This window comes from Pelmatolapia mariae, linkage group LG10_11 (genome assembly GCF_036321145.2).
Source record: "Pelmatolapia mariae isolate MD_Pm_ZW linkage group LG10_11, Pm_UMD_F_2, whole genome shotgun sequence".
NCBI lineage: Eukaryota > Metazoa > Chordata > Actinopteri > Cichliformes > Cichlidae > Pelmatolapia > Pelmatolapia mariae.
Genome location: NC_086236.1, coordinates 68,502,587 through 68,529,316, shown reverse-complemented (window position 1 = coordinate 68,529,316; position 26,730 = coordinate 68,502,587). Strand labels below are relative to the sequence as shown.

General features: G+C 37.9%; 1 protein-coding gene across 2 annotated transcripts in view; it reads right to left on the bottom strand.

Annotated features, from left to right (window-relative positions):
- The window catches only part of crppa (CDP-L-ribitol pyrophosphorylase A), a 52,710-nt gene that overhangs the window by 8,495 nt on the left and 17,485 nt on the right, over positions 1–26,730 (bottom strand). The window contains exons 6-9 of one of the 2 annotated variants that reach the window (XM_063486522.1): positions 25,067–25,164; positions 17,167–17,244; positions 16,977–17,069; positions 9,726–9,851 (exon numbers count right to left, since the gene is read on the bottom strand). In XM_063486522.1, the coding sequence (XP_063342592.1) occupies positions 9,726–9,851; positions 16,977–17,069; positions 17,167–17,244; positions 25,067–25,164 (395 nt within the window). The remainder of the gene's footprint in view (positions 1–9,725; positions 9,852–16,976; positions 17,070–17,166; positions 17,245–25,066; positions 25,165–26,730) is intronic. The other variant, XM_063486523.1, reaches the window with a different exon arrangement.

The following is a 26,730-nucleotide window of genomic DNA, read 5'->3' as shown; positions in this document are numbered from 1 at the left end:
AACAGGTTCAATTACTGGTCAGTCTGATTAGAGCCCCGAATCTTACACCGCTAATGTCCTGTAGAGATTCATTGATGTAATCAGGAGCTGTGGCAGAATGACTAACTCCCTCTACTGAGAGTAGCACCAAGGAACAATACACCAATACAATACATTTTATCTTATTTTTTATTCCTTGGTGTCAAGTAAATTTTGGAAACTTTGGGATCTCTTTTAAGATATAATTTGACAAAAGTTTCTGTGGATTGGTTTAGTGGATTTGTTTAGCAGCATATAATTAGCGGCACATTGAGCCATTAGACTGATTAAAAAAAGTAGAGGTAGATGAGAATATTAAAACAGTTAAAACAGTAACAGTGAAGACCTGTGTTATAGAATTTGCATGAAGATTACAGAGCAGTTCAAGAAAAGAAATGTAATAAGAATATGCACAAAGGGGGAAGAAAACTGAAACGTTTTGCCAAATGTTCAACTTATATTACTTTTATATTACTCCAGTTCTAGCAGGAGCATTATTACTTTTAGTCCAGGCATTAGTATTAAAATGTAGTTTTAGTGTATTTCTACTGTTAGAGACCATTACACTTTATACTTTTTTCTTCCATTTAAAATACTCCCTTTGTTATATCAACATAACCCACAACAGAGAGTATTAAGAAAAGTCCTGCATTCTGTGCTTAAAAAAACAACATAAATCAATTATGAAGATTAATTTATTTTCTTGCACATAAAATTTCAGATCCATGGTAAATTTGTGCTCTACAGGAAGGTAGAAATAATACATGGAAGTGATAGAGGAAAGAGCAAGGAAAGGAAATGTATATAATTGTGATCTTTACCAAGATGTGCAGTTTTATGTGAAAGCTAATGTTCAGTTTTGCTGCTTGGAGAAAAGATAGTAAATCTAGCTGAAAGACAAAAACAAAATATGCAATGACAGGAGATAAGAAGAAAGGCAATAAAACTAAAAATAAAAGTACTTCACATTAGTAAACATAGTTTCCAGATATGATGATGACGGGGATACTGACCGCAGCACATTATGGGACAAACGAACAGAGGCTCTATCTTCAATCTACTGAGATGGAATGAATAAAAGATGACCAATAACTGCCAAACTTCAGTCAGGCACTTGGATTAAAGTGACAGGAGACAGAGAAGAAAGAAAACGTTCACACACATACATCCAAATATTTAGATCCAAACAGTGCTAATATTTACTGCTGAGCTTCAGGTCTAAACAACTTTCAGAGTACATATCAGGCTTACACCGAAAGTTCAGCCATAAATTTAAAAGCTGTCTGTATCCAAGCTAAGAGACTGGGACCTAAAGCTGACAGAGATGACAGTGACATAAGTATTATTTCGTACTTCTCAGAGATGAAGCGTCTCTAGGGAGTGTGTTTTTATTGAATTTTGCTGAGGTATTTAGTGTTGCTGCCTGAATGTCTGTATTTTAGATATTCCCATCATTCCCATTCTGCCTCACTTCATCTGAAAGGGACTATAATGTAGGAAAATGAATAAGTCTGTATCCCGCCCTACTTTTGTGAGGCTTCCTCAGACTTTCCAAAAGTCCAAAAGAGCTGACAGGTTAAAAAAAAGAACTTTTGTCCTGATAACTGCCTTTTGAGATCACATTGAGAGAACAACTGCTGCCACACAACCTTTTCACGGTACACTGGAAAAGCTCTTTCAACAAGGGTTTCCAAAATATCCTGTCTAGGGGCATCCGTCGGGCAAACAAAGCAGTTTGTTAGTCATGTCCCATGTGTGACTTCTCCTTCTGTGTACCCTCCTGAGAAAAGGCAAACTCTGCTAAGAATGGGACACTGAGGGGGTCTGTATTTCCACCGGAGCCCTTCAGTGAGAACTTTTTGAACAAGCTCTGGTGAGAGATGACTTTGTTTGAATTCAACTCACCGAAAGACAGACCTCAAAACAGTGTGCAAGAACAATGGATCCTTAGTTGAGGAGGTATGAAAGCATGAAGGCATGGGTGGGGAGTTATGAACTGGGACATACCAAATCCTCTGTGCGCTGAGAGAGAAGAACAAGCGCGCACACACTCGCCATAGAAGCCTCATTTACTGATCACATTGTATCACTTACAGAAATCCAGGGAGGCTAAATACACTCCATATCGAAGGTCATCTGAGGTCAGCTGCAGGTGCAGGCAGATTTTAGAAAACAAGACATTTATTACTACCTGGGTTTTCAGCAGCATGCATCCTGGCCAAGACTCGGTGCCCTCACTTCCATCGCTAATGCAAGCATGCGATTGTAATTGCAGTCGACTGTAAGCTAAACATGCAAACATAGGTGTAACACAATGTTTTTATACTCCTGTCAAAATACCAGTGTGCTGCAGACTAAACATCAGGGGGATGCTACCCATGTGGTTTGAGAGATGAAGAGTGAAAAGAATTGCTACAAGAAACTGTTAAGAAAAATTATTTTACACAAGGCTTCATGAGAAAACTCTTGGAAAAACTCATTTTGCAGTTTTAACCAGGCAAATTCAACATGTCAGCTGTGGAAAATCTTTGGTTGGGCACATAGACTGTATATAGAGGATGGCTGCAGGTCCAGAGCCATAACATCATAGTTTGTGGATTTCCATTTTGATGCTTCAAATGGCCACTGTCATCTTGAGGCTTTGTAGCCAGAAGTGGCCATATTTTGGTGAGTGGGTTCAGTGCTAGTACCAAGAAAACTGCATCAATTGACTTCATGGGTGCACACAGAGCTAGGCGATAAAACAATAACATAATTATCATGCAAAGGTCTTAGCAATATAAACATAAGTTGTACAGTGTTGCAGTATATTTATCATATTTAACTTCTGACAGGAAAAAAATTTACCTTATATTTATATATCAAATTAGGTTTAAAAGGGAACCTTTAGGGTTAACAGAAATAGTGATTTGATTTATATTGTGATACATATCGATATCAGTTTACATGAGAAAAAGTATCCCCCACCCCCACCACCACCACCACCATATCACCTAGTCCTACTGCAATACACAAACAGATACTAGCAGTGTTTAAAACATTTTAAAATGTGACCTTTGACTCTAACACTACATGTTGTCCTTCTAGCAGCTGTAGAAATAGCAGGGACTGCTTGAACTATGGCTATTGGTTTTACATCCTCCAATAAGGTTCTAATGCTTCTGGCAGCTATGAAGGGAGGAATCAGAAGCTTAATTCTAAGTGCTATATAGACTCAAAACATTGGCTCCATTATTATTCTTTGAATCCAGTAGCTCTAACATGAGGCCAGTTTAGCATGCATTAGTTAACATTTGTTTGAATACAATTTTGAGTTTTGATAGACGTGATGCCCATTAATGACTGAGGCTATTAGCCAAGTGTACGTGGAAGTTGATGTGGATGAAAGCAAATAGAAATTTTTACTTTATTTTTTTATTTTTCAGAGGAAAGTAATATGGATTTTAATCCTCGTTTCTAATTTTCCATAAAGGACTGATGAGGACGGCTACATTTTTACCAACCTCTTGGGGCTTTCTGCTCTAAATTTTTTGGTCTGATATTGTTACGTGCTGTTCCACAGCTATTTTCAACCATAAACAAGCACGTGTACCAAGGTCCCTGCAAATAAAAGCACGAGCAGAGTAAGAAGGTGAGTGGCACAAAAACAAACCTTGATGAGGCCTGTTAAATGAAAGCATAATTTCAGCAGAGCTGCACTTCCCCACCACATAACTGGAAGTAAACTGAAACCAGGACTACCGTGGGTGGTCAGAAAGGGCTCAAAACCAAGTGGCAAAACAAATATACATGTATGTTCTGCTCTTTCTCCGTGTGACTGAATGTTTACAAACTCATTGTGAAGAACTGGCTTAAACCGATCTTCCATAAGAATAAACTCTCTGTTTCAAATATATTCCATCTTGGAATGTCATTTTCCAATTGTCTGCAAGATTCTCCCTGATTCAAGACACATCAACCCAAACACAACGCTGCTGGTCTTTTTAATCTAAGAAATCAAAGCTGAGTAAACACCGCTTTGGTATGTCTAATTCCTTGAGCCAAACTCCAGCGGTCAAGTTTCACACATACCAACACACATCTGGAGCACTCAGTGTGGAAGATCAAGCTTGATATTCTGCACATGTCAAGGCAGTGAATGGCTCGACCCTAACTCTACAAATACATTACTAAGAGGGAAGTGATCCCAGGCTTCTGTCTTTATGGAGATGTCAGGATTCAACTGAGGGAGCCAAGTGCTCTCATCCACTTTTCCAGAGGGATCTTAAAGTAAAAACGACATAATTGTCAGAAGAAAGACAAGTACTTAGACAACAACAGGGGAAAAATTATGTGAAGGGGCAGGGTGGATACTGAACTTTTACTCTTTGAATCCACTGAAAGACCTGCCAAATCTATCTCAGAAACATTTTGGTAACAACAAACAGATTTGTGTAATGCCACGTCGATTCTTATCTTTGTTGTTTTCTGCACTGTTTGGATTAAGTTATATGATGTTATTTAGTGTTTATCATTCTGACTCACAATTTATCTCTCATTTTCAATGGGACCGAACTGTCAGAGGAGACTACTGCATGCAATCGTAGGCTATAATTGAATACATTTAACGTTCCAACAGAAAAATTAACACCAGGCACTCAGTCACATCTAAGAGAAAGGTTAGCAGTGAGCGGAGACAGCAACCATCCTTGAATTCTCTTGACCCTAACAGCAGGCAAACACAGAGATGTCACGAAAAGAGCTTCACTTATTTGTTTCTAACGTCTGGTGATTCATTGGCTTCTTCTTTTTTTTTTTTTTTACATCAGCTATAGTTGCCATCCAGTTATTTCAGTAGGACTACTATTAGGCTGGTATTTGTACTAAAAAGTACCAGTAAGAACCAAAGTAGTTATAATAAAATTTGGTATATATTGTGATTTACTGATCTCTTAACTTTTCATCAAGTCAATTAGTCCTGGGTAGTATTATGGCATCTAGCATAGCAGGATTTTTAGAAAACAATTTTATCTTTAAAACCTTAAAGAAAAAAAAAACCCTAGACACTGTTACTAATGGGCGAAGGTAGGAACTTTTAATTGTGTAGTAAAACAACCCTGCACATTCCTGGCTACATTTACTTTATTTTTTGACAAGCATAAATACCCTTGTTTACATCGATCATCAATCATAATAGTTCCTAAATGCTTTGGCTTGATACCAGAGCCACTGCCGCCCCTCAGCTTTATCTGCTGACCGCAGCTCTTTAAAAAATCATTTAAGAACTCAAAGATTTTGTGATATGTGGTTAGTAGAGATATCCAGTTCACTGAACTTGTTTCCTTTTTATCCAATGCTCTGCATCGCCATGAAAAACCATTCTTTTATTCGGCACAGAATAACTATTGGATTTAGGATGTGAAATAGTCAGGAGTGAGCTGAAAACACAGAGACAGCGCCTTCCCTAATCTCCCCCGACTTCAGTGGGAGTACAACTCCACAGGCGTCACAGCAAGATTTTCACTTGGTCGTGTACGGTTTCACCTGTCTGCCTTTCAGACCTAGATCTGAACAGGTAGAGGAGAACAGGCCTATAGAGTCCTCTTCTTTTCCTCTTCCCTCCCCTCCCTCTTATCCTTTCTCTCCCTCTCTTTTCTTCCTGGCCGGCTAATCTCTTCTCAGGTTTAGGGTTCCCGGTTCGGGCTCTTTGAGGAGGAGGAAATATGGGGTTGGGTAAACATCAGGGCTCTCACTGCAGGGATTACAACACCCATATATCACTGAGACAACTCCCTTTTCAACAAATGACAAGTCGCCAGGACCCTGTGCGAGAAAGGATCCAATGACACTTCCTATCAACACAGCAGACACCGATAGCATATACCGTCACCGTTTTCACAACATCGTGTTAGTTTATGAGGATCCGGTGTCTGCGCATTCTCAGCCAACATCTTCAGATCGGTTTGAGGTTTTCACACATTGTTGCACCTGATGTTTGGCTTGTGGGCATCTTCAAAGAGGCAACAGCACAAACGGAAAAGAACTCTAGAGAAGCTCTTTGATCCTTTCAGAGAGAGCGCCGTTCATTGCCCGAGACTCCATTTCACTCTCTCCTGTTGACAAAGCGAAGTACCATGCATGGCAACATGCTGCTGGATGCATTGTGCTTCAGCGGCTGGGTGTTATAAAGTAAAACCACAATCAGGCCTCATTTAAGAAAAACACACTTTTTATCCAAAAGACATCACCGAAGGTCAATGAGGTGGATCATTTTTCCAACCTCACTGGGACGAGCACAATTCCATGTGCTCATGTATTTTAGCTGTCAAAAGGTTAAAATTCAATTAGCCAAACAGCTTTTCTTTTCCAAAGCAGTGGGTGCGTCCAATAATTCCTCAGTGCAATGCATAATAAGAAGTGAGGGACACTTAAATGCACTCCCCAGTTGTGCTTTTCACTTGTGTGCAGTTGACAACGAGCAGTCATGTCAGAGTAAAGGATGAAATCATTTAGGGAGGAACAAAAGGCACCCAAAATTTATGGACGATTAACAATGATGCGTGTAAAAAATTGGAAAATAGACACTGTGGTGATGCTACACATGTTTTTACTATTGATGGCAAATTGAGAATAAAGCTACAACATCTTAAATTTATAAAGCGTTGTTACATTTTTTGTAAAGTGTTTATATAAATATTTTCACTGGAATGTGACTCTAATATTCAAATTTCTCATAGAACGGTATTCTGGTCAGTAGTATACAGTACCAGATGTTACTTTGTAGTAACATCCTAAAGGTTAAACTCCACTGAAGAGAAATTATAACTAAACACATTCTCATAATATACCTGTTCAGCTTTTCTATAATGAATCCTTGATATTTTCATTATTATTTTTAATTTTCAATACCAGCATTAGTGTTTTAACACTATGTCCTTACAGATTGTTTACTTTAAAGGAATTGTTTGATACTAATTGCAGTATTAGCCTGGCTAAGTAGCAAGTAAGTAAAACTCTAATTTTTGCATAGAATAAAGAAATGTGTTGACCTATAAACTTAGACTTTGCACTTTGAGCTGTAGGGTTTAGTCATATTTCTACTATTAGGTAAGCTAAGCTAACCTACTCCTGGCTGTAGTTTTAGACTGAACACACACCTTGTGCTGATCTTCTTTCAGTAAGACAACAAGGAGGCAAAATTAAAATGAAGTAAATTAATGGTTTTTAGACACCAAAAAAGCAAAAAAGCATCAGCAGAATCTTGTTTTGTAGTTTTTTTCCCTCCGTGTATATATGATTTTTTACACAATAATTTATTCTGGTTGATTTGCTGTCCCCTAGAGCAGCTATCCATCTTCTCCAGGAACACCTCAGTGCTGATAATACAGGAGGATAATCCTTCATCATTACTGTTACACACATTAACAGTAGTCATAGTTCAAATTGTGGCAGATTGTGTATCTGATTTATACAACATGACCTCAGCCATTACATAATACTGCACAGGAAAGCACCAATTGTGAAATTTTGGGTTGAAATCAATACGGATGTGTAAAAATAGCAATTTGGACAGTGGCTGAAGCAAATACTAATTTTGTTCTCCTTTAAGAGAATAAAGGAAGAGACAAGTCTTTTGGGTCCGTATGTGATTTACTTTGGACATTTAATCAGCACATCAGTCCTACTTACAATAAGCTGATTATTGGTTATTGGCAATAGTTTAATAAGCAATTAAATAAGCAACCTCCATCCAATCTTAGAATCCAGGACAGCCAGGCATTCTCTTAGCGAGATATTAGAATTTAGACCACTGAGTTGTTTTGTACAGAATGGAGGGAACTCTTTAGAAATTGCATGGTAGTGGTGAAATTTCTACACATACACAGAGTCATAAAAAGCAAAAAATGCACACTAACAATGTTTAATAATAGAAAGCAAGCTATCAAGTGTCACAGGGAAGATATATCTATAAAGCTGTAGACAGAGGCATAACTAAATGTTTGCAGTCTGCACTGGCTTCCCTTACAAAGACATTCTGAGAAATCCAAACAGGAAAACTTGACCTTTCTTTGCAAGGAACAGAAAATGCAATCCAGACCATGTTGTCATGGGGAAAACACAACATGCTCGTCTTCATGCGACCAAACTGTAGACATCATAATTCTCTGGATGATAAAATTCTGAAAATCATGGCAAAGATACTAATAATAGTTACATGTTCACTCATGTGAATTCTTGCCACCCCAGCTTCTTTTTTAATGGCTCTGTTTATTTAAAGACTAATCATCCACGTGGAGCTAATGAATCTTTCACTAATATTAAAATCAAATTAACAGCAATGTTAGTAGTGGTGTCTGCTTTCAGATATTTTTTATTCAAGTCAAAGACATGAAGCAAACTTAGGTATAAAAGCAATATTCATATACTGTGCACGACTGATGGAGCGTGTGTTGGCAGGCATCGCCGCAAGTATGAATAAAGACATCTGGAAAGAATTATCCTCATTATAACAAAAAGCTAACAGTGATTTATAGGAGGTTGTATTCTGTTGTTCCACTATCTCATAACGATAAGAATTTTATCATGGCGAAACGCGCATTATCTCTGTCACTCCCTTCCCCTTTTCTCTTTTCTCTCTAAGGAGTTAAACAGGATGACTAATTAACAGCTTTACTCTTCGCAATTCTCAGGAAAACCATGATATCCAACATCCGATAGTGGAATCAATCTCACATGTGGGGCAGCGACATTTTGCATGCCTCACTACCGAGAAAACAAAACATCTAAAACAAAACATCTCTCTTTAATTAAACAACGGTGCGGTGTCAAGACCTGATGCGACATACCATCTCACTGACCACGAACAAAACCAGCTCACCCGTCACATTTTTCTTCTTTTTTTTTTCCTCTCACAAATGTGAACAAACCCGACCTGCTCAAACATCCTCTTGCCTGAGGCAAAGAGGTTTTTACCATTTAATTGTGAAGTGATGCAGCTGCCAAGAAACCTCATTTGTCAGGAACATGAATCACAACGAATGTCATATTTAAGGCCAATAACGCCATGAATATTCATTTATATTGTCTTAGGTTTGCTTTACACATCTGGCCCAAAACAGTGATTTGATTTGATGGCTTTAGTAGCATGAATCTTGATATTTCTCACTGTGGGGGAAGAATAATTTCTCCTTATATAATCCTGCAATAAGTAAGAAGTCAGATATGGATTTCAGGTCAACTCTGACAGCCACATCCATCCTAATGACTACAGTACACATTTGGAGGGCCTTACATAGGATCCCCACATCAGATTAACTGTTGTGACTTGGCCTACATGTACTTCATTCGAACTGTACAGTGCTTTGGACCTAAAGCACTTCTGCATATTTTTCATCCCTGTCATTCAGTTCAAAAAACACAACTCATATAACAGAGGATTTAAAGTTTATATCCATCCTCTTAGTCACACTACTGGGCACACATTTATTCCAATGCAAATGAGGATGTGTGTGCATCCTAAAATGTACAGATGGCTGATATAAGACAGCAACATTACCTGAAAGTCAAAAAGTCTGACAAGACATTGGAACTACACAGTTAAAAAAATTTTTTCCACTGCTTTAAATTTGGCCTTTCTTAGTTGTGCATTTCTCAATAACTTTTAAGTTCACTTTAAAAAGAAATAAAAGGAAGGAATGGAGAAGATGGAAAAAAGACAACACTCTTACCTTTGACTGTTTAAGCTGGATGCCATAGATGAGAATATTTCTGTGCTTGGCTGTTGAGGCCAACTCCATGATTGCCGTGGGTGCTCTCTCGCTGACAGGGAGCTCATCAGTCCTGCTGAAATGCACCTATCAAAACAAAGACCACCGCACCCAATCAGAAAACAACTGCCAATAAAGAATAGCAATTACGCCCTGTTTTGGAGCAATTACAGGACATTGTTCAAGCAGTAGTTTAAACATGTTGCAGCTCAATAGGCTTATTTATTTAGGGCTATGTTTGGGGAAGTTCAGGGAAGCATGAGCGTCTGCTTAGAGTAAACAGAGGTCGGTTGATACACAATCCTGTCTGAGGATATAATGACTCTAATTGAGTTGTAAATCTTATGGACCTCTGGGGTTTATTTTCCTCAATTAGGGTAGCATAATCCAGATACAATGGTTCAGGTTACTGTGTCATCTCTATGAGCAGCTAAACTTTAGTCAGTTTCCATAACCATACTGCTGACAGCAACTTAAATGGAGATTTATTCCTTTCAATTATTCTGTCACATATCGTTAAAAACTGCGGCAGTGAGATGCAATAGTCAGGAGAATAGTTTCAAAAATGTCAAGACATCTGCTTTAAACGTACAATTATTGCACTTTCCTTGAATATCAATCAAATGTTGGTTGTCATCAGCTGAAGCTCCAACTTGAAAACTGATTATTCAGCACATTCGCAGGTGTAGGACACCAAATTGTCTTATTCGGGCCAAGAATCCTCAATGGTGAGCTAGCTCATGAAGAATGAGAGTACAGAAGTATTTGTCCTTATTAGACTGGTTTTTACCAAAAATTAAAATAGAAAAAAAAACTTGAACATAGACACTATTGTTATTGGGCACCTTCCATAATGACCTAGAGGGGATGCTAAGCTGATGTAAAATATACTTGAGGAGCCCCCAACAACCTGACAATCAATCAAGTACAAGCTGCTTGAGTGATAATTATACAATAATAATATTATTGATAATAATGGTAATAAACTCCAGACAAACGTTTATCATAGATTGGTGATTTCTTATAGCGTAAACTCAACAGCAACATTTTTTTTTCTTTGAAATGTCTTGCTCAAGGCCATAACATCTTAGACTAAGTAAAACAAAGTGACCTCCATTATCCGGTCTCCTTTTCTACCCTTGAGGCTACCACCATCACATGGATAACACCAACACTTGAAACTCTATGATCCCTCAGTGATCACTACCATGTGATCAAGCCTGAGATAAATAACGGGGTGCATATGCAATCTAATAATAGCCCCAGGCAAAAAGAAAAAAAAAAAGACAGACACTCTGGTGCAGGACCAAATCACTTAGGAGGACTGCCTCATGTTTTGTCGTATTCTCAACTTTCCAGGCTGAGTTTATGCACATTTGAATGTTGATGAAATTAGGTTAGGCATAGATGGGGGGGGGGGGGGGGGGATGACAGATGTGATTTACTTTAATAGAGTACGCTTTAATTCTCCCTCTTGGTTTTCCCCTGCAAATTTCTAAAGGCATTTTTTATATTCCAATCAATGAATCAATCCTTTAAATAGCAATTTGGTAACAAAAAATAATCTGAAATCCAAAAATACGATCAGAAGAAGAGCGTGGTTTTATAATTCACAGTCTCACTGTAGACCAGAGCATCACTGCATGTTACATAAGGAAGTGCTAGGTCTATATAGACTGATTGATTGCTCTTCTAATCGTATTCTAATTCTAATAACTTCTATCTTCTTCATGTAATAAGAAAATGACACCACTCATTAATACAACAGCATAGAAGACAACAACAAAAGAAAAAAACAGTGACAACAGAAATATACAGCAACCAGGCTCCTTTAAGCTGCCAACAGAACTCTGATCTACTGAACCACAAACTCTGGTGTTTGGAGCCCAGTCAGCAACTTGGGCTGTTGTTTGTGTTCTGCAGGTCCTTCTCATTGGGCAGCAGTGCTGGAGCTGGAGTGTGTCACTCCACAACACAAAAGATGGACTAGTTCGGGATTCAAAAATTTCAATCCTTAACTCTAGTTTTTGTCCATAGTCGTGTTTTTTAAGACACAGTAAGCTTTGTGTCTTAATTGTTTAATTAAAATTCAACCTAAAATTACCTAGGAGGCACAAACAGCACAAATATGGTGGCGAAATCTAGTTCAGCGATTTCGCCACCAAAAAACAATACTGCTGTTTACGGATGGATGGAGTTACTAAAAATATCCGCCTCAGTAGAGTTGTTGGAAGGTGAAAGCTATCTATAGAGTCTCCAAAAGTTGATTCTGTTCATCTGGATGTAGCGTTTTCAGTGGGAGAAACGTTTCATCACTCATCCAAGTGACTTCTTCAGTCTCAGCTGACTGCAGGTTTCCCCAATCTTATAAATGGTACATTTGCATAATGACTGAAACCAGCTCACTGAAGGAACAATGGGCTGGGAGGTCAGTTCCTTCATCATAATTATGCAAATTCTCATGACCATTGATCAACAACCACTGATCAAAGACCACTGATCAATGGCCATGAGAACCATTCACAGAGAGTTGGGGAATGGCTGCAATCACAGCATTGTACGATGGCAAAAGATGTACCCTTAGGCCCCCTCCTCGATTCAAAGATGGTCTTTCCCTTTTCACGTAAATGGCCTCCTTGACTCTGCGCTCAAACCAGCGTTCTTCCCAGTTTGTAAGATTGGGGAAACCTGGAGTCCGCTGGGACTGAAGAAGTCACTTGGATGAGTGGTTAAATGTTTCTCCCACTAAAAACGCTACGTCCAGATGAACAAAATCAACTTTTAAAATTTACTTACCTGGATGAATGAGCATGCATCAAGACTAGAATCTAAAAATAGGGCAGCATGGTGGTTAGCACTGTTGCCTCACAGCAAGAAGGTTCTGAGTTCAATTCCACCTGAGTTCAAACCTGCCTTTCTGTGTGCAGTTTGCATGTGGGTTCTCTCCGAGTACTTCAGCTTTCTCCCACAGTCCAAAGACATGCAGTTAGTGGGGGTAGGTTAATTGGAAGCTCTAAATTGCCCATAGGTGTGAATGCAGGTGTGAATATGAGCGTGAATGGTTGTCTGTGTCTATGTGTTAGACCTGAGACAGACTGGCGACCTGTCCAGGCTGTACCCTGCCTCTCACCCCAAGATAGCTGGGATAGGTTCCAGCCCCCCCTGAGAAGGCTAAGTGGCAGAGAATGGATGCATCTAAAAATATGTTTTAATTGCTTTAAAGTTTGGCATTTAAACACTGTAGTCTACAAGCACTGAACCTCTTTATGAGATAGCCTCAAGTGGCCTCCCAAGGAACTACAGTTAATTAATTGGCTTAATTTTTCATCCCTGGAGGTTGCAATTTGGTGTGCAACAATCTTTATGTGGGTGGTATACGTCAAAGTAACATCCACATAAATCTCAGGACCCAAGGCTTCTCAGCAGAACATTGCATTGTAATAAGATGATCGATGTTATTCACTTCGCCTGTCAGCGGTTTCATTGTTGTGGCTGATCGGAATAAATGTTAGAACAGAATAAGATTAGGATGAACTAGCAACATTTACCAGTGGGAGTTTTGTGGGAACCTGGTTTGTTCTGATGTGGAAGGGAGTCAATCCCATTAAACCCCCAGCTTCAAACTGAGTGTTTACACATCTGAGTCTATGTGCTTCAATCTTTATTGAAAACTAACACAAGTAAGAACAGGGGCTTTAGCAGAGCAATTCTGCATGACATCTGGCTTGTTTTGTCACAGAAATCAGCCTCTGTGGGTTTATGTTGTTCTCATTACCTGGCATTGTTTTTGATGCTGGCTCTTTGTTTTAGATGAAGAGTTACATTTTCCAAATTAAAAAAAGTAAACATGCCTTTCACAAACATTTAAATGTTTCCCAGAGCAGATTAAAGCAGTTTGTTCTTTTTTCCTCAGTGAGCTCTCAGGTCAGTGTTGCTCTGGTGGGATCAGTCACAGTTTGAGGGAAAGCGAGCCGTAAGCGAGGTCGTGCAGAGGTGCTTTCAAGGGAGGTGTAGAGTTTCCAAAAAGCTACAGAGCTCCACAAGGGACGTGAGGTGGACCACAGGTTAGATTTTTACAAGCAGAAAAAAAAGAAAAGGTTTTCAATGCTATGCAGTACATGTACCTCAATGAAACTTAATCTGTGCTGCACCAGGTGTGTGGGGAAATGACACTGAGACATTATATGCACAGACACACAGTAGTTTATATACTGTATGACTTTAAGGACATGTTATAGATTTATGAGCTTTTATTTATATATTAAAGAGACAAACTTGTAACCCTTTAGGTGGCTTCCCTAACAAACACACAACTGCAAATAACACACCTTTAGTCCTCAAATGGTATTAATAGCTCGCTTAAGAAAAAAAAGAGTACATACTGAATACACTACATACAAAAAGGAAAAATGTTTGCTTAAAGAAACGTCAAACCTGTGTGCTTTGAATTACAAGTGAGTTGAACTGTATGTAGATATCCAAGAAAAGAGAGTGGCGATGTATAGAAGGCTCGAGTAGTATCAATTATAACAGTTTAAATTCCCAAGGGTATGAATTTCAGTACTTGAAAAAACAGAACCCCCTAATGTTAATGTATCACATTTGTTGTATGCAGTTTTTTGTGAGTTTGAGACTTTACATCATTGGTATCATTTCTTGGATGTAGCAAATATAATACAAATTAAAACTTATATATGAAAATTAATATTTAATTGGGTTTAAAAAACTTGTTAAGATGATAAGTTTGAATGCTTCAGTTTAAAAAAATGCTATTTTCTGGCAATTTCATGATTCAGGCTTTATTAAAATGGTGTGGGAAAACTGTATTGTGGCACTGGAGCAGTTTCCACTGGTCCGACAGGAAGCTGAGCTCAGTGAGCTGGGAAAAAGTGTTACTGTGAGTAGCTGAAAAAAAAAAGTGTGATTTGTAAAAGGAAAATTATTCAGTCCCATTTGGATCAATTTTGGATTGAATCATGATGATAACAGTAAGTCAACACAACACAAAGTTATGCTGCAATAGGCTCAGGCTTCTGTGGGTCTTAACATGTTGCACAGAGCATTTGTTCAGCACTCACCTCTTTTCATTCACTGCGTGTGTATATATAACACTAATCCACGCTGTTAACTTTTGTCTTCTCGTTCGAATAGTTTGTTTTTTGTCCTCATCTCTCTATGCACTCTTTTCCCCCCTTTCTTTTTCCCTTTACCTCTCAATCCAGCCATAGTAGACAGCTGGCAGAGGTCCCCTCCTGTTAAAAAGAAACTGAACTAAGTATACCTAGAAGCCTTTTTATTGTACTAATGCACTGGTTATAACATTTGTATGATATAGCCAATATCTTTCATTCTCTCCATCCATCTGTCCAATTTAGTAGCCTAACATGGATGTCACTGGACTTCTTTAAAGGCACAAGTTCTGACAGTTTGATGGTCTGGGGCTTTCAGGTATATGTTACAACAATATGCCACAATCTTCCCAGGAGTGGATGTCTCAGCATATTCTCCCCAAGGTCAGATCATACAATTTCAGAGAAAATGCTAAAAATCTCAAGAGCTACATTTCAGACACTAGAAACCTTGGTTTGCATGTTAAATTATAAAGTTCATGACAGAACAATTAGAAAAAAAGACAAGTATGAACAAGTATGCCTTGTTTGGAAGGGTTGCAAAGCCTCTTTTCTCAGAAAAGAACATGGTAGCACAACTAAGGTTTGCAAAGCTGCGTCGAAACAAACCACAAGATTTCTGAACAATGTCCTTTGGACAGACAAGACCAAAGTGGAGAACATGCACAAAGCCACATTTGGAGAAAAGTCAGCATATCAGCACAAACATGTCATACTGACTGTAAAGCACAATGGTGGAGGAGTGATGGCCATGGAGACCATAAACTCTGTTTACCAAATTATTTAAGAAACAAATGTGAGGCCATCTGTCCAACAGCTAAGGTTTGGCATTCCAACAGTACAGTGATCCCAAGCACAACAGCAATCTACAACACAATGGCTGATTTCAGTCCATCACACTGAAGTCCAGACTTCATCCAGATTGAAATGCTGTGGTAGGAACTTAAGAGAGCTGTGCATGAATTAATAAAAAAAAAAAAGTGGGACAAATTCCTCCAAAATAATACGAGAGACTGATAAAGTCAGTCAGAAAATGATTACTTCTAGGTGTTGCTGTTAAAGTTGGTTCTAAAAGTTACTGAATCATGGTTGTTCCAAATGTCATTAGACCTTCTTCATGCCTCGCTGGCTTACAGCAGCCTCGCTGAGGCAGCAGAGATGGGAGAAGGAAACTATTGTCTAGTTTCAGTGAAGCAAAAAAATCATACAGGCAGCAGAATTGACTGTGTAAATAATGCTTGACATTGATAAAATAAAAATAACTTGTTAAACCAACTAGCATTTTTTTACGTTATGTCCATTTACTTTGTATGTCCATTGTAATAACTAAGCCAGTGTGCATACTTCTTATGGATACTTCCTGTGGATGCTTTCAAGGCAGGACTGTAACAGAATCAAGAGCAGGTTTTCCAGGTTCTGTTAACTAGATTCCTGAACTGTATTTTTTTTTTTTTAGGTACACAGTTTGTAGGAGTTAAAAAGTTGAGAATGGCAATGATGACTTAAAAAATGATGCGTTTTCCCCACATAACTGCACGCAAGAGCTGCTGTGCTGTCCCTGTGATTGCCAGCAATACATTCTTTGTCTTTTAATGATTTACAAATCTGTCTCTTAGATGACAACAACAAGAATACACAAGGTCCCAGCAAGCAATGGAAACAGAGTTGTGGGGGACACAGAGTAGATCTGTATGTGAAATCACAGTAAGGATGGCTGCATCTGTCAGTGAGTGCACCACTTGGGTCCTGACTGAAATATGTTAATAAGTTAATGCCCTGAAATTTGGCATGAACACTTGTGGGCTCTAGAGGATGATTCTTACTGACATTTTCTTTTAAAAATCACCAAAGCCTTTGACTTTGGTGGTTTTAATCAAATGTGTCAACAACATTTGGATGGTTTTTCATTAAATTTTAGAGGCTTTAATTTCTCCTTGGGTTTTTCCATTACAGCTCAGTTTTTACACCCCCATAGCTTGTCTTCTAGTCCAGGAACCTAGACAAATGCCACACTAAGATGATGGACATGGATTAGCACTCTAACTGTGAGATACACAGTTATAGGATCTAAATCTCAACTCACCCAAATAACAACCACCGGGTGGAGAAGAGCTCGATTTTCTGCCTCTAAAGCCACAAGTATCGCCTCCACTTCAGACAAGCATGAGTGACTGACCTAAAGACCAAAGACAAAAACAAAAAAATTCATGACTACTTACAGCGGCATATTTTACTTTCACAGAGAAGTTGTAGAAAATAGAATAAGAACTTACAGAAACCTGGATGAAGTTCCACTCCTTTAACAGACACCTGGCGTTGTCTCCCATTAGATCTGGGACGATGTCCAACTCCTGTGAATGAGAGATACCCTCATGTTAAATATTCAGCTGATGTATCTTGCTTGACTGATAAGATTTAAGGTAGGTCCACCAGTGCCAAAGTCCTAATGCATTTCATATAGAATGACTGATCGACTCCAACGCTCAAAGGTCAAGAGGCTTCTGGTTTTTGTTTCAGCCACTATTTCAGTCATCTGTTGCGAGAGTACATCCACCTGCTTTTCTGCCATGAATCATTCTATGATTACAGAAAAAAGTTATTTAAAAAAAGAAAAGATTTGTGCCTAAAGATCACATAACTGAGTGGCTTATTTCCATCAACTGCAGTCAGAAACTTATTAGAACAAATGAGACAGGGTAAAAAAGAAACAATTTCTGGGCTCCTTATACTTCTGAACTGGCAGAAAAATTCTGTCATATGCAAAAAACGGGAACAGCAATCATACGTAAGCCAACTTAAATTTCATTATGCTGCAAATTGAGTTGAAGCCCGACATGCAGCCAAGAACTGTAAAAGCCTTTTTACTTAGAGAAATGAGACATTTACGTTCTGATCTTTTCTTTTAATTTTGGCTCTGGCATACAAATAAAATGAGGCAACTGGATAGCCCACAATGTCCATTTTGAATTCATTTTTGTTGTTTTCCCTTAAAAATATAACCTGTTACTATAGTGTCAAACATTCAGGAAATAAACACAGAAATAAACATTCAAAATCTATGTTTGGCATTGAGATGTTGCTGTTCTCCTCATTAAAGTAACTGAAAGTAAATGAGAATGTGAAATGGTTATGGGAACCATATGCTCAATGGTTAATTGTTCTTGAAAGATAACTGCCCCCAGCTTCAGGAGGAAAATCTTTTCGGTCCGACATGCAGATTTGCAGGGCTCTAAAGAAAAATCTGCCATGATCTAAAACAGGTTGGCCATGAAATCGCAGAGTAGATGTGTTTATTTTAGTTTAGGCCTAGAAAGCCAAGAAGCCACAGAACCCCAAAGACCAAAAAGACCAGTTAAACAAACCAGAGACATACAGTTAATGTGAAATTTAAAAGTGTTAAGAAACCATTCTCATTTTTATACAAATAATAAGGTATATCATACACATAAACACACACACACACACACACACACACGTCTAAATATATATATATATATATGTATATATATATAAACACAACTAGCTGAGATGCACCGTGTATTCTGACACCTTTCTATCAGAACCAATTTCAGCAATTTGAGCTACAGTATCTAGTCTGTTGGATCAGACCACATGCTTCACTTCCGATATGCATCAGTGAGCCTTGGCTGCCCATGATCCTGTCACTGGTTCACCACTATTCCTTTAAACAACAAGATGGTGACCACAGAATTGCTCAGTTCCAAGATTTAAAAGAGAAATCCAACTTTTATGAATAAAACGGACTCCATCTTGTATTAATACCTGCATTGTTTTTTTCTGTAAGGTACAAAAAGTACAAGGTACACAGACTTACAATGTGAATTCTTTTACAAAGCTTTTACTTTGTAACATTATTGACTAGCTATTTTTACTGACTTTATGATACTTATGTCCAATTCTTACATAATTTTTTTGTAAGAATAATACATTATTTATTATTTGTCTCATATGTCCAAAGTGACTTGTATCACATACTCTTATCATTTTCTTTTCTTAAACAAAGTTTATGTGCTTAAAGTCCAGATTCCAGCATGAAAGGTAATTATTATATCAGACACAGGTACTTTATTACATATTTAAGCTTGTGTTTGCATCAAGATGAAACATTAACAACAGCTGCAAGCTACAAATACTGCTGACAGTATGAATATGGTACGCTTATTAAAGCTACCAGACACTTTGGCCCTAAAATATATTCAAAGATCAATCATCTAGTCTAAAAAACAACTTGTTGGCAAATTGCAAGCAAAGCTTAGAACCCATTATTTAAAACTATCTGTGGCTGACAGCCAAAAAAAGCACATTTGCTGGTACACTGTCTGTCCAATCGTACTACTTGTTTTCTGTCTAAATGACAAATTCTCTTGAGTTGAAAGTAATTATCAAAAACCCTCACTAAGCTGATATGGATCTGAGGATTCCCTTTGATGTGCACAGCATATAAAAATAACAACATGTGTCAAGATTAAACGATACCAGGGAGAAGAAAGAGGAGATAATTTGATTTGAAAAAAAAAAAAGTTTAATGTGTTTTTTTCCTCCCATAAAACATCTACTTGTCTGTGTCTGTCTCTGTTTCGATTTTACTCCAATCAAATACTGAAAATGTGTTTTTAATAAAACAAGAAAACAATTGTCGGGTATTTAATTAAACTGTTCATTGCAGAGTAATTTTCTTTGAAGAGGTTAAGGTTTTTATCACAATGTTAACTTTTTTCAGTGTATTTAGATGTGGTCACTTGAAGGAACCAAACACTGGATATACTAGACACAAAACTATTTGCATTTGTTTCATATTTAGTAAAGTAGATTAACCTCCTAGGACCTGGTGTCCACATATGTAGACATCACATTTTGGGTTGTCTAGACCAAAATACAAAATTTTGCTCTACAAGGGCCTGATATCCACTTACGAGGACATTATACTGCCACTGTTCTATCAAAATTTAAAACGAAAATCCTCATATGTGGATCTAATTTTTCTCAGAAACAAAAATCAGGTAAAAAAAAAAAACAAATCTAGTAATTCTTTGCTTTTACATTCATCAGGTCCCAATCAGCCCAAATAGCAAAGAGAAATTAAAAATGCATGCCATGAAAGAGTTTGGGTCTTAGGAGGTTAAACAAAGGCAATTGTGCGCTGCATATCACGTCAATGACAGTATTAAGTATTTATAATGACAAAACTGCTACATTGTTTGGCCAAAATAACCACACTAGTGTTCACCAATCCAATGTCACAAACGTGGGTAAATGTTAGTATGGAAAACAATATCTGGGAATTTAAGAGCAAGTGCTTCTATTAAGGTTTTAAAAATATTCACACGTTGGTGGTGGTACAGTATTTTTAGGAGTTAACATGAGAGAATCTTCTTTTATACATTTTTTTAGAAATTTAAAAAGGAATATTTCACTCCACAACTGAATGCACATAATTGTCCTGTGTCCTTCAATAAAACATATATACTGTATGCAGACTGTTTTGGTATGAGCTACCCAGTTTTGCATCTGTAGAGATATCAATCTTTTTCCTGAATTTAATTTTGAAAAACTCAGCAACAATGTCTCTTTTCAGAGCTCGTGGCTCATAAAAATCTAAACATTGCAATGAGCAAGTTCATGGGAGAATTATTTTTCATACTACTTACAGCCACCACAGCTAGATAAGACTGTGGCTCAGGTGTGGGGTACACTGCAAGTGTTTACATTCTATCACACCGTCACAACCACAAGCTTCTCGTCATGGTTAGGTGCACGCTTCATTCTTCACTCTTTGGTTTCCACATGAGATTACTCACATCAGGGTTTACCACAAGGTACCACTGAGCTCCATTATATTTAAGAGATGCTCAGTTTTGGACATCTCTACAGCCAGTAAAACTGGGCAACTAACACTTAAAACAAACCTAGAAAGACAGATAGCACCACAGGCCAGTGGAAAATCAGTAAATGTGATTTTGAGGTGAACCGGCCCTTTAAACTGCATCAAATTTATCTCTTAGATAATATCCTGCTGAAAGAATCCCTAATCATATTTTTACTTGCACTGTCTTTGTCTCTTGCGCACACATGCTGCCAAATCATCCACCTGCACACACATATCCCACTTATCCCTGTATTAGATTCAGGCAATGGCACTGGGACAAAGGTAATTCTTCATCTTCCGCTTCTTCCACTTGCCTTTCATCTCCCCCATTTTTCTTCCTCCCTCACATACTCCCTGAAAAGGATGTATCTGGTTCCGAACACGTGTGCCGGAAAAACACAGCCCCACCGGCCACCTAAGTACAGACTGGAATAGCTCTAATCAGCCGATCCAAGGAGGACAACATGACCCCAAATCCATCTCTGGGGCCCATTCCAGCACCAGACAGCAAGATCCGCTCGTTCTGACACCAGCTAAGGAGGGACTTGGAGCAAGTTTAAAGGAGGATGAACAGTTTGGATCACTGACAAATATGGAATCATGACTTGCAGCTTGCTGTGCCACTGCACTCCATTGTCTACAGTAATGCCCAGCGAATATCTATACCACATCAAAAAATACAGGAAAAACATTACTAAACATGATGCCATGTGTGGGAATCTCTACTCTAATGTATAGATGTGTAATAACTGATGGATGTGAAATTTCAGTGTATAATAAACACTATGAAAATACATTTGATGTAAATACACACGATTCATAGTGTAAGAGAAGTGATGAGTCAACTCTTCTTCTTCAACTGCTTAAAGCCTACACGCATGGATTATTTTATCCTAAAAAACTATTAATTTTTTCAACTCCAACAATGTGGAATTGTAGAGCCATGATTATTTGCTTATGTGGCAGAGATGGAAATCATCTCAAACCCTGCGATATAATACTAATACAGTACTTCACTCATGATACAATATAATAGGAATTTTTAACATTCTGTGATATTCGAGTATTGAAAAAAACATATATTTCTACTTGTCAATATCCGTTTTATCCAATAAGATACATTTATTTCACTTCAGTTATTTTTTTGCTACAAAATGATATTGTGAACCATATCAGTCTGATATCAGTGTGTGTCTGAAAGGGGTAAAGCTGGCAATTACCTGCAGCCTGTTTATGATAATATTGCAATTAATTGTGATACATTTTTGAAAGTCACAAATTTGTTGTGGTCTAGTCCAATCATCTTTCTCCTGGCCTTCTTCAGTTCAATCAGCATTCACACTGTGTACTTAAAATCTCACTGCGCATTTGTCATTATCCTTTGCAGACAATTTTGTGCAAACCCACTTAATCCCTATCAGTGCCTGTCATCACGCAGGCTCCATTCATGCCTCTATCTTCATCTCCACCACCAGTGTCTACATTCTGGAGTGTCCTGCCCTAATCCAATCACTGCTGGGGGTGCATTTTGCCAAGATGGGCTATCAGAGTCAAATTACCAAAAACCTCTAAATTCTGTACATCAATAAGTCATGTTCATTTCTTTTTAATGATCTCTCCTTATTGAACTATTACATTTGCGCTCAGCAACCGTTTTGCTCTATAGTTATGTAACCAGAATACCATATTATATTTTACAAGTATTCATACTTTTTAAAACTATTTTTCCATCTTTCTCTTGCTTTAAACAAAATATATTTTATACTAAATTCTTTGTAGATTTGGAATCATAGTGTATTTTGGTTTCATGTAATTGAATGTTGTAAATTTGTTTGTGTATTGGGAATGTAAAAGCCCAGAAAGAGACAAGGGTTGAAAATTAGCAGCAGCTCTAAACTGTGCAGAAACTAATGACCACACATCAGTTTCATGCTCAAAACTGGAATATGTGAAAATGCATTGCCTCTTTTAAATAAATAAATGAATTGAAACCAGCAGGTTGATTTGAGTCCCCTCCAATTTCTTAAATCAGTTTCATTTTACTTTGCTGCATCAATTTTTCCCGCAACACTATTTTGTGCTATATTAACAAAAAAGACAACGTATGGTACGCAGACAATGTAGACTATTTTTAAATTGAGTTAATTAACTCTTGCTTGCTAAGAAGACATTTACATTTCTAATTTATTAGGCAACAATGATTTGTTTTCAAATCAACAGTCATCCATTACAATTGTTAATTTAACGTGTTTGTTGGGATCAAATAAGTCAGCTACTTAAACTGACCACTTTGTTAGGTATATCTGTTCAATTGTTTGTTCAATTGTTCAATTTTATTGGGTGACATATCTAGTCATCCAATAAAATGGAAGCCAGTCGGTGTAGTCAGTTCAATAAAACGTGGACATGGTCAAATCGGCCCACCAAAGTTCAAATTGAGCTTGAATCTGGCATAGTTGATGGTATCAGAGTCTGAGTATCTGAGAAACAGTTGATCTACTGGGATTTTCCTACAGATACATCTCTAGAGAAGATGGTCAGAAAAAAACACTTCTCTGGATAAAAATACAATATTGAGGCCAGAGGCCAGAGGAGAATGACCAGACTACTTTAAGCTAATGGGAAGGCAACAGTAACTCAAATAACCACTCATTACAACCGAGGCATCCAAAATACCATTTGTGAAGCAATTGGATTAAAGCAGCAGAAGACCACACCAGGTGGGACTTCTGTCAGCTAAGAGTAGAAAACTTCTAATAATCGAAGAATGGAAAAACACTGCTTGTTCTGATGAGTCTTGATTTCTAGTGGTAGGGTCAGAATTTGATGTAAACAGCATAAAAGCATGGATCTATCCTCAATTGGATCAATAGCTCAGGCATAGGGATATTTTCTAAGTACAATTTGTGTCCTTTAGTTCCACCTGAGCACTGTTTAAATGACACAGCTGAGCATTGTTGCTGTCCGTGTCCATCCCTTTATGACCAAGGTGTACCCATCTCCTGATGGTTGCTTCCAGCAGAATAATGGACAAAGCTCAAAAAGTCTCCAACTGGTTTCTTGAAAATGACAATAAGTTCTCTGTACTCAAATGGTCTCCACAGTCACCAGATCTCAGTGGTGGAGAAGCAGTTTCTCATTAGTAATGTGAAGCTGACAAAAAATTTGCATTACTGTCAGACCTGCTGACAGACGAATAACAGTCATCAGTGGCTATATGCAGACAACACATCCCGATAATTAATAATAAATAGGTTACTGTTTATAGGCAAGAAAAAGCAGTGAACAACAGACAATACAGTTCGAAATATTTGTCTTTTTTAACAGTTAGCTAAAGCTAATCAACTTTTTACTTTTAATTATATTATAACATTCCTTCCACCTTTTCATCCCTGAATATCACTGCTGGCAAAGACAAGCAATAAGATGAGCTCACTGTCAAAGTCTTCAAAAATTCATCTGAACTCATTGAATTGTTTTGTACAATAAACAAACTAAAATAGTTTTATGCTCATTTGCAAACTATGCCTATTAATACAACACCTCCTGGCTGTTTAAAATGTTTAAAATGGTTGACTGTAAAGAGTATTTTATTACAGTAGTTTCCTACTGGATATCCCTCTAACTGGATACTAAGAACAGTTCTATAAAGCTTATTTTGATTAAAAGTAATTTTGCCACATTTGTTTATTTGCCTTCTTTTCAAAATCCAGGTTGTTTGAGTTACTGGTTACATGGCTTCCTCTAAGGAAACCCAACGGTTGTTGAGGTAAGAGGAGAGTAATTCATATTTGGAGCCTCTATGTGGTCTGTGCTGTCAGATGTCCCAGACTGTCACTCTTTTCTGTTTTGCATATGGACACTTTACTCATTGTCTATCAGGAACAATTTTACAAATTAAATAGAGGATGTTTGCTATATGGACTGAAGGCAACGTGGGAATTTGATTTGCCCACAAAGTGACTACAAGTTAAGGAGAAGGGGCATCTGCTCTCCTGCGTGCAGAGTCAGAGGAGGAGGCTGAGGGGAGAAAATGACAGGGAGGAAAGTTGCAGAGTGTGGAAGTCCCAGACAGGCTCCATTAGAGGTGTGACCACAGATGGCAAGTTTCACCACTGGGCCACCCAAGTGGAGCTCACATAGAGTTTATGGGGAGATTTGAGGTATATGACAGGAGACGGATACGGGTGAGATAGAGGAAAACATAATGGTAAACTGGTGAGGCTCTTCAGTTTTGTTGTCATCACAAACAACACTTGAATTAGCTGTTACTGCCCCGTACGTACCATATCCAGAGCTCCAACAGCCTTCCGAAGAGCATCTGCCAGGTTCACAGCTTCTGCCAATCCACCTGTGATAACACATGCTGATCGTGATAAAGTCTCTGAAAGAGAAGACGTGTGATTTTAAAAACTCCTCCACATAAACAAAAATGGCAAAACTCTGAATGACAAATAAATCAATCTTGTCACATTACAAGAGGTACACTTGAAAAATTAACATGACTGCACCACAACCTGGCTTGCCTGGCAAATAATTAGGATTTGAGATTGAAGATAAATTATCAAAACAGCATTGACTTAATAGTAGCTACAAAACGATCGGTACAGTTATCAGTGATGTGTAGTAAAATATACATCACTGATCATTTTTTCTCCAGAGTTATTTCTGTAAATTTACATCTTCGTTGTCAGTTTGTGTGGGAAAACATAGCTTATAGACACCCAGACCCTCAGCTACCCTCCATCACCCACCGGACATGGATAAGCAGCAGTTACAAATAGGCGGCAGTCAGAGAGAGACTCGCCCCCAGCTTTTGGCCATTGCTGTGGGTGAATGTGGACTGACAAGCAAATCGACAGCTTTAGGTTTCACAATCAAACAAGCCTTCACTACAACAAACCAAGCCCTCACTTTTGCAGGTATTGCACCAATTTCTCATCTCCTTCCCTCATTTGTAAAGAAAAGCAGAAGATACCTGAAATCCTCTACTTGAGATAGCAGCTCATTACCCAGAAGCCAGTCAGTGGTCTGAATCAAACTGCACTAAAATAAGGTAGGATCCATACACTTTGCCATAGTTTCAAAATAAGAAAATAAACTTACTTAAAGTTCTTTCCTCAGTATGAAAATGAAAGATACACTTGCAAACTTGTTCTACTTTAATAGTTTATCAGGAGAGGAGAGCACCAAATGTAATACATAGCTAATTATGACATTACACGCTGACACAATACTGCGCTTCTTCAGCTGACACTTTATGTTTGGTAGTAATATGCAGTGCTCCCTTATTCGCGAGGGTCTGCCACCCCGGGGCAAACAACATATTACTTATATTGCCCGCTCAAAATGCTAAAAATAGCTATAAAAATAGCACTGTAGACAAAGCCTGATTCCTACTTTTGATAGTTATGACAATTAATTTATAGAAAAAAAGTATTTGTGAAGTTTTATTATTTTTCCTGAATTCATTAAAGTTAAAGCTAACAAATATTGAATAGCAGCAAGTCCAACATGACTACCTCAATTTGACTTTTATAATAATAATAATAATAATAATAATAATAATGGATTGCATTTATATAGCGCTTTTCGAAACCCTCAAAGCGCTTTATCTTAATTTTAGTGATGGCAAACAGCGTCACCTACTGTGTTGTGGGCCCTTTGAGGATTCAAAGTAGGACTACAAATCAAACTTAAAAGTTCATAGATAAAAATAACACAATTTCACTGTGACATTCATCCCATTGCACACCTCCGCTGCAGCAAAAAAAAAGTAAGACTAACTATATTGTTATGTCATTTGAAAGCCTTCTGTAGAGTAGCCATAAATGTTCAAACAAACACGCACACACTCTCTGTGGTGGCTCTATGCAATCACACAGAAATGCAAACACAAATTGAAACTCTCGTCTGTTTCTCGTACTGACAGATATGAGAACTTTTTTCC